Here is an 8,993-nt window from a genome sequence, read left to right as displayed (position 1 = left end):
CCAACCTTAAAAAGAAAAAGAAAAAAGGTATTAAGTGAAATATCATAATGTATTACTTGTTGTTGTAAATGACAAGTTGATTAATATCGTTGTAAATGGTAAAGTTTACTTTGAATAATACAATCGTATATTTAGAACTCAAGGTAGAACTAATAATTAAGCCAAATAATCTTATACATGTTGATATACCCGCTCAATTGTATCAAACTATTGATTTATATTGGTAAACATTTTTTTATAAGATTTAAGAATACTTGTTATTTTTTTTAAATTTCTTGTTAATTTGACAATTGTGACATATTATAGCTGCATTCCGTTACCGCAGAACCGGGTGTGGCAAATTCTTTTGCGATGTTGGTACAAAAAAGAAAAAAACACAAATGAATTCCTTCACGTGTTTAGATCAGCAGGGCTCTCATGTTGAAAATATTAAATGCAGTCAATATTTTCAGATTGAAAATTTTGGAATCTGATAACTACTGTTCTTGCAACGTAGTTGTCATGTGCCTGTGAATCCATACCCGATACCTCCAATAAACAAATTAACGAATACAATAATAAGGGTCTTATTAAATCCTAGAATATATTCTTTGCAGTGCTTGTGATTGTCACGAAATTATTGGCAGGATCGACTAGTAGTGATGCATTTTCTCTTTAGAGTGGAAAATTTTGAACCTACATATCTATATCAAAGGTGTAGAAAGGAGTAAAAGATGCTTTAGCACCGAATCCGTAGACAGGAAGCAGATAAAAACTCTATGTTATTGCCGTGATCATAAATTGATTGACCATATCAGCCACTTGACAATAAATTATCTCTCTCCCTTTTCACAATAATGTTACAAATTAAAGAAAAGGGTGAGAATGAAAATATTGTTTAAGGAGAATATTGTCTTCTTTTGCATGATTTGTAGCGAATTTGAAAACCATTTTCATCAACGACAATAATTGACAAAACAATAGTCACGTTCATACCAATAAGACATGGATCATCAACACTGCTCTTATTAAGCTACTCATTAATTATGACTTCTAATTCAAACACACTTTTTGACTAAGATGGATTTTGCTTATCAGTGTCAAGGTTGATTGATCCATATCCATGTGCACATTTTGTGGTGAAGGAAGAACATGTTAAGCAAAGTGGACACTGGTTTTGTTAAGTGATGCAAATTTGGAAGGTTCAGTATTGGTAAGATGCGTGTAAGGGACAACCCTCCACATGAGAACCAGCCAATATCGGTGTACAGACTATAATGGACAATTATAATAAATGATTTCCCATTTTACAACCGTACAAGAGGTGTGTCTCCAAGAAAAAAGAAAAACAAGAGCTTATTTGAGGGATTCAAGGGACAGGGTTCTCTGTATCTGTCCTAAAGCTACTGCATCAACCAAAACCACAAATTTCCCATTTCCAAATTCCAGGCTAACACAGTGAAAAGTAGGAATAGAGAAAAATCATGAGACAGAAAGAAAGGAAATGCTTAAAATGTTGGTACTTGTTAGTGTATGTATCATTCAACATATCTTTGCTTAAATGACTATAAAACAAATGTTTATAATATGATAATAAGTATAGGTATCTCATATGTGTATATTTAATAGTATTTAATTATCTCATTATAACATGGAATCTCATCAATAATTTTTTATGATCTCTCTAAGAACCTTTTTTATACACTACACAGTCCCACAGCAACCAACTTTCTTTCTTCTCTCCCATCAATATTCACCTTTCCTCCCTCACACACTGTCTCATAGCTAGTTCTAGATATTACAGTTCCTTTGTTTTTAATGGATGAAAAGTGGAAGGTGTCAAAGAAGGAAGCAGGTTCAAGCACATCCACAAAGTCATTGTTCTCGAGGAGTTGCTCAACAAGAGGCCCTTCTTCAAACTCCCCTCTCTTGAGGAGCGTATCCCAAAAGAGTTCCTCCACTTCCAAAACCAACCTTCCTAGGAGCTTCTCTCAGAAGAACCCCTCCATTGGTCAGAAATGCACCAGCATAGCTAAGGAACACAAAGCCAGATTCTACATCATGAGGAGGTGTGTAGCCATGTTAGTTTGCTGGCACAAGCATGGTGATTCTTGAAGGAACCTCAGATCCTCTGTTCAGATTCTCATGAATATAGTAGCAAAATGGTGAAGGGATCTGGTTTTCTCTTTTTGAAATATATTCGTTTTGTAATTACCAATTACATAAGGTGAGTTATAAGATTGATTTACTCGTTTGCTTTAAATTTATTTGTGTGTCTATATATACAAACACATACACACTAAACCCCATAAGTTGACGTTGTGACTAGACTAACTACGTTCACACCTTGTAGGGATGATCTATGTTATAGGAAGTTCATATTTAATCTTTGTGATGTGCAAAAATTCGTTGGACCAACGAGAGTCACATACCATGAATGGGATTAGCCTTTAGCCCAGTTAAATGGTAAAAAAACACACACACACACTACACTCTCAAGTATAAATCAATCTTCACCCTCCAGGCAAAGCACTTCTAATATTGATTTTTTTGTTGTTGTTGAGATTATTGTTAAACAATGACTACTAAACTAAAACTATGCTTCACTTTTGGTTCAGGACCCTCAAAGCTTTCATGTGCTAAATCTCACTTCTGACTCTATGATTCTGTCATCTCTCTCCATATTTCTCTTTCACTATATTTGTGCTTTTAGAAGGAAAGGTTTGTTTACTTTATGGTAAAGCATAGGGATATTTAATTCAAGTGCTTCAACTCATCAATATTTAATGGTATTTGGATCTGCATTGAAAATGCAAGCCACATTCCTTCTTCGTTTTTCCCATAAAAAACAAATGTAACGGCTGACTCTTAGTTCAAAATGTTAAAAACTTAACAGACCTGAGTTTTGAAGTATCTTCTTTTTCTCCTTTTGGGGACTTCCCAAAGGGGAAATTTGAAATCTCACGTTAGATATCCAAAGAAGCTTTGGTGCAATTCATAATTTGACGATTGTATGATTGTAGAGTTGGAATCTTTCCTTTTCTTCAACCCATGCCGACTAATCGTAATTAGTACATCAACCATTAATTAGGCTTTACTTTGTAACACTTCACCAAACTGTAGCAAGTATAAGGGGAAATAAACTAATCACTTTAAATGTGAAGTGTAATGTTTTTAAGTTGGTGTCCGTTACTTTAGTATTTACATGAAATCTTATCACAAAATTTATTACTCAGTGTACCATGGCAAAAATTAGTGAGACGTAACCATTTGTCATCAACCATGAATATTGCTAGAGGCTACTAACCTTGGAGAAATACATGCAAGACAAATAAGCATCGATTATTACCGGTTACCCTTGAGACACTTTTTTCTGCTTTTTAGTCAACCTATTTCTATTATGGATATGTGAGACAAGCATGGATGCTGGAGTTATTCCAGATGGAAAGACCATCAACATCAATGAACTTTCTTATGCTGTGTTAATTTGGGATTACGCAAACACAAAAAAAACGCTTCCCATAAAGTTAAAGAGATTCCTAAGATCCCTGTCACAGAAACGACTTTAAAATGAAATTTGAGTTTCATTAAGAACAAGTTAAAGCAAGCATTAGATCATAAACCAACTTTACGCTACCGAAGACTTTTCAGTACAAATTGAATCCCCTCCAGCAATGATCTTTAGTCAAAATTCTAATAATACATTTACAATCTAATGGTCCACGCAAATCAAGTTAATAAAGTAATAAATGATCAATCTGGTTCTTGTTTTGGTTAATATAATTGTGGGATTAATGTAAAATTAGTCAATGACATTATGAGTTTATAAGGTTGGCCCATGATTACGAGTTTGATCAATTTGCTTTAAAATGGGTCAATTTTTTAGCTGCAGACAGAAAAGAAATCTGTTTAAAGAAATTGATACTTAGTAACTGATATCATTATCGGCAAAAATTGTAGAATAATATCAAGGGAAACGATCCCAAGTGAAAAAGCTTATCAGGAGAACAGCTGCGAGAGTGAATGTGGGAGTTGAACTTGGATTGGAGTTTGTACTTTAATTTTTTTTGAAGAATTTAAACATGAAATTTGTGGACTCTGTGGTTTGAACTTTGAATTCATTTCTTCTTTATAATTAATTACATTTTTTTTCTTCCAAAGATTTGTATAGAATATAATTCAATTTAATAAAAGACAATATTGAATGTGTACTAAATCATTCTTTAGATAATTTGGGCCCAGTATCACAAATTAAGCTAATGTGTTGGTCCAATAACCTAAGCTCAATAATAGGGAGGTTCTAGAAACCTATATCAAGAACATTCCGGTAGAGGGTAAACCCAATCAACACAACTGCAAAATACCGGATCACAATCCAAAGTCCATAAGAGATTCAACGATTTTTATAGGATTCATCCTATGAGGCATTTCTTATGTCTAGCTAGCTATGTAAGCGATTTGGTTGATCCATTGTTCTGTTACGAGAGTGAAAAGGAAAATGAATGATTGTCAACGTCAATGAGCTAGATCTTTTACGTTCGGAGTGTTCATTGATCGGATTTTTTTAAAATTTAAACTTAATTAATTAATTTTATAGTAGTGGATCAGTTAATCAATCTATTTTTTACAAAATGGATCAGTTTAATTTTTTTAAAATATGGATCAATTATTTTATAATTGAATTAATTCTAAACGGTATAATTATCCATTTTTTATTCATATATGGATTAATTTTTTAAAAAAATCAAATTGAACGGAATCAATCCACTTTGTAAAAATGAATTGAATAACTAAATTAATTTTGTAAAGTGGATCCGTTTAAATTTTTTTTAAAAATAAATTAAATTTTTCAATACGGATCGGATCAATTATGAATTGATTTAGGTTAATTAATTTTTTTTTTGTACACTTCTACTCTATGAATATACCAACATACATTAAGTGAAGTAAATTTTCAAAAGATTATTTTTTTTAACAAGAAAGGTATATATTATTTTTTTAATCAATATATGATGTATTTTATGGAACATATATAGCTTTATTTATTTACTTTATATAAATTATATATATATATATATATATATATATATATATAAGTCTAAAGCTAAAGTTCTACTGTTCTTATTCCTGTGCCGAACAAAAAGAACAAAGTGCTAAGTCAGAAAATAAGAGGAAATGAGAAGTATATATTATTTCAATCAAGGTAAATTTTAAAAGGGAAGTACATTGATAATCTGGATGGTATAACTCCAGCCACCCCTACTTTATTGGCACTAATAGAAAATTAGGTGGATGTATAGAAAAGCCATCCAGAACGTGTCAGATTGATAGAAAGAAAGAAAAAGTGAAATGGCAATGCTGATGACTCTTCACTCTGTCATAATAGGCAAGCCAAAATTCCGGAAATTGACTTAAAATTGGAAAATGAAAACCAAATTATGTGGGAAATAATGAAGGAAAAATTGGCCCCGAAGGTGGTGGTGCAGAAAATGATGATCAACACTTGGGAAGATCAGCTGGTGGAGGAGGCAACTTCTGATTAGGGAGCTTCCCATCCTCAACAATCCAAGCCATCCTCAATCCCCAACTTAGGTGCACGTCAAAGTGGCAGTGCATCAGCCAAACACCTGTTTCAGTCGCACACATTAAATTGAATAGCATGCATATCACATAATCATCACCCCAAAAATTATCTACAAAACTTCGATGCAATTTTGAAGTGTGAGTATTGCAATCAAAATTCCAGTTTTAACTCTTATATTATTGAAAATTTACATCATAAAAATGAAATTCCAGTTTTAATTTGAGAATAGCATAAAAAAGTAAGAAACTAAAGCTTTGTCGATTGTCCATGTTTAAACCAAAAGTTAATTTGAAGTCTTAAAACTGAGGAAGAGTCCAAGAGAGTGAAATAATGTTAGTAACATTCTCTTTAATACTCTCTTATTAATAATATTCTCTAATTAAAAATCATAAATTTTGATAAATCATATTATTAAAATAGATGACTCATTAAATGAGATGTTGTGATTTCTAATAAATTTTGATTAATAACAAGGTAAATGATAGAAAGAGAGTGTTATATAGAGCATGTTACGCTATAGAGTATAAAGTGATGAAAATGAATAAAGGAAAGGAAACAATTGTGGGGTAGCTAGGAATGATATGGGATAATTGAATGTCACCTGGGTTGTCAGCAAGGAATCGGATTGCGACCCAACCACCAGAGGGCACACCAACAGTGTTCCTTTCAACGGGGTCAACCAGATTGAACTTTGGAGGGTCAGTGTTAGGATTGAAGTTCCCAGAGCCTTGACCCACAACATAGAAGTTATAGCCATGAAGGTGCAAAGGGTGGCTCTCAGCTCCCAAAATGCTAGTGTCCTGAAGCACCACTTGCACACTCGTGTTGAAGGGTATCACCACAGTCTTGGTTCCATTGCTGACCCTAGTGTTGTTCGGTGGGGTCCCCGTGTAGTTGAATGGCATGAGTGGCATAGCAGGGAAATCAGTGGTGTAAGAGCCATTATTATTAGCATGCCTGAAGAAATGTTGTTGAAGAAGTGCTATAGAAGGCAAGGCGAAAGATATGTTGTTCATTGAGGCTGCAAACTTTGAACTATTGTTTGGTCCTTGGCACGTTTGGTTTTTAGGGCAAGGACTTGTTCCAAGTCCAACCGTGAAGAAAAAACTCTTGTCAACTTTTTGAGGCACCTTCGCAGGGTACTTGGCACTGTTCAAGCTGAAAAATTTGCTACTGAAGTTGGCAACGTAGGAAGTGTCGTTGATGGCTGGAAGAGAGGGTTTCAAAGGGGGTGTGTTCACTGTGTTGAGTGGTTTCTTGTACTCTAGAATGCCAGCAACTGTGGAATTGTCGAAAGTACCCATGCCAGTGAAATATGGCCTTGCTAGCATGAAAAAGGTGGTGTTGGGGTACTCGGGTTTTGTCTTTAGCAAAACGTTTGAGGTTTGTCCTGGACCAATGACTATGATCTCAGACTCGAAAGGTTTGACATAACTAGCATCAGCTTCGACAGTTACAAGGGTGTGGTTTGCAATGCTGAAAAACAGTTCGTCATTGAGTGCAGCATTGATCAAACGAAGAAGATATGTCTTCCCTGGTTTCACCTTTAACCTGTACGTGTCTGTCGACCCTATACACCATGCAAAATCAAAACCAATTATTAATACTCACTAAGTAATTACTTAACAATTTAACCAAAAGCAAAATTTAGATCCAGTAGGCAATCTTAGTGCTCATCTCTCACCCGAATAAGAATTTTATATTAATAATATAAGTTAACATTTAATGAAAATTTTATTATTCATATTAGTGAGATGCGACTTTAATTCCGATGGATCTTTCGTATACATGTAAGTTTTGACATCCCTGCCTGCAGCTGTTAACATTATTCTCCTTTTATATATCCCTATTGCCCAGTCGATTTATTAGGTACAGTAGAAATGAAATTGAGACATATTATTTTTCTTTAAAAATAACTTTTTCTATGGGTCAAAATTAGTTAAAGTAGATTCAACAAAGCTGTTACCGTTATTGGAGCAATTGTAGAGGGGACCAGGAAGTCCGTTAATAGTGTAGGCATCAGAAACATTAGGGCCAGCCCCTGTCTGAAGGGCTTGTGCGATAACAGCCTCAGGATCTGCGTTCCACCACTCACCTATTTTTCAATCATATTAAAGCAATATATATCAGAAATCTTTTTTTTTTTTTTTCCAATTAATTATCCTTTTTTTTAAAATATAAACGGTTGTGTTAAAATTAGAAAAATGGGTATTCTATGTTGATGGTTTGTACCAAAGAGGATGGGAACTTCCTTGTAGGGTTTCCGAAAAGGGTAAGATTCGTTGCGCCTAGGGAGGAGGATTAGAGGTCCATAGAGAGTGGCTCTTAGCCATGAAAAGTGAGCATGCCAGAAGAGGGTTCCTCGTTGTCCAACAATGGTGAAGTTGTACACATAACTCTGACCAGTTTGAATGGGGCATTGAGTTATGTATGATGGACCATCTGCCCATCCACTTTGAAGCTGTCTCACTCCATGCCTGTTTTTGTTCTCATATCCAAACCATTATTGTCACACGTTAGTTTCTATCCTCACAATAATCCATTGCATGCATGAGAATATATATATATATATCTAAATATTTTTGGACAATGAATTAGTTTTTATAAAAATCTTTTATTTTTATTTTAAACATTTAAATTTATTTTAATTATTTTAGAATTTGTTTCTTTATTTTTACAACAAGATGATATCGATTTTGTATTATAATTTTTTTTTCTATAAATAAAAACTTCATAAATAACATTAGATTATATTCTTTATGATAAAAATATATTTTTGTAAAATAACTCATCAATATTTGATATAACATGATCATTATTTTGTTATATATGTAGGCTTGTCTTTGGGGCAAAGAATAACTAATGCAAAATGATTATTTAAGAAGATTAAAATCATACCAGTGTATGCTGACATTGTTGGGAACATGATTAACCACCTTAACCACAAGTCTGTCACCTTCTCTTGCAACAACTCGAGGCCCGGGGAACTTCCCGTTCACGGTAACTATGCCCTTCGAGTGGCACAGCCTCGTAACATTTCTCAACTTTATCTGTAAAAACAATAAGAAAATGATTCATAATTGAACTCTTTTTCTGCACAAACAACTTGGTATAAAGTTCAACACCATTAAGTGGTTAAGATTAACTCATTTCACTTTATGCCTCTCACTAGATACATTTATACGTGGCATGCATATATGTATATAATAATAATGCTTACATCAAACTTGTAGTGCCTTGTAACACTTGCATGCTTTGAAGTAGCGAGAACAAGTTCAGGAAAGGAGCAGAGGAAGGTTGTGGCAAAGAGGAATGCCACAAAAAGTGCTGATGATGAAGGAACAGTTGTGATCATTTTGTTATGCTGTCACCAATAGTGTTTCAGACCGAAAAGTGAGTTTGGATGATAAGAGGATTAGTCACAATGAAC

The 8,993-nt window shown here is 33.8% G+C and overlaps 2 protein-coding genes and 1 long non-coding RNA gene across 3 annotated transcripts; 2 read left to right on the top strand and 1 right to left on the bottom strand.

The window, feature by feature from the left end:
• The first annotated feature begins 1,556 nt into the window (after positions 1 to 1,556).
• RTFL2 (ROTUNDIFOLIA like 2) lies at positions 1,557 to 3,233 on the top strand. The gene has a single exon (XM_083062491.1). It carries the CDS (start codon positions 1,798 to 1,800, stop codon positions 2,092 to 2,094), a length of 297 nt encoding a protein of 98 aa, XP_082918617.1. The 5' UTR covers positions 1,557 to 1,797; the 3' UTR covers positions 2,095 to 3,233.
• Positions 3,234 to 5,145: 1,912 nt separating this feature from the next.
• Positions 5,146 to 8,918, bottom strand: LOC109798757 (laccase-2). The gene is made up of 6 exons (XM_020359144.3): positions 8,784 to 8,918; positions 8,462 to 8,613; positions 7,796 to 8,040; positions 7,530 to 7,658; positions 6,165 to 7,133; positions 5,146 to 5,606 (listed from the first exon to the last, which is right to left on the bottom strand). The coding sequence occupies exons 1-6, from the start codon at positions 8,916 to 8,918 to the stop codon at positions 5,476 to 5,478; spliced, it is 1,761 nt and encodes a 586-aa protein (XP_020214733.1). The 3' UTR covers positions 5,146 to 5,475.
• On the top strand, positions 7,965 to 8,912 carry LOC145950795 (uncharacterized). The gene is made up of 3 exons (XR_014428649.1): positions 7,965 to 8,078; positions 8,399 to 8,563; positions 8,797 to 8,912. It is a non-coding gene; the product is annotated as an uncharacterized LOC145950795 (long non-coding RNA).
• Positions 8,919 to 8,993: the final 75 nt, after the last annotated feature.

Source organism: Cajanus cajan, chromosome 8 (genome assembly GCF_000230855.2).
Source record: "Cajanus cajan strain Asha chromosome 8, NIPB_CcT2T_4, whole genome shotgun sequence".
NCBI classification, from domain to species: domain Eukaryota; kingdom Viridiplantae; phylum Streptophyta; class Magnoliopsida; order Fabales; family Fabaceae; genus Cajanus; species Cajanus cajan.
The sequence above is the reverse complement of the archived record's forward strand: the minus strand, read 5'-3'. Positions and strand labels throughout refer to the sequence as shown.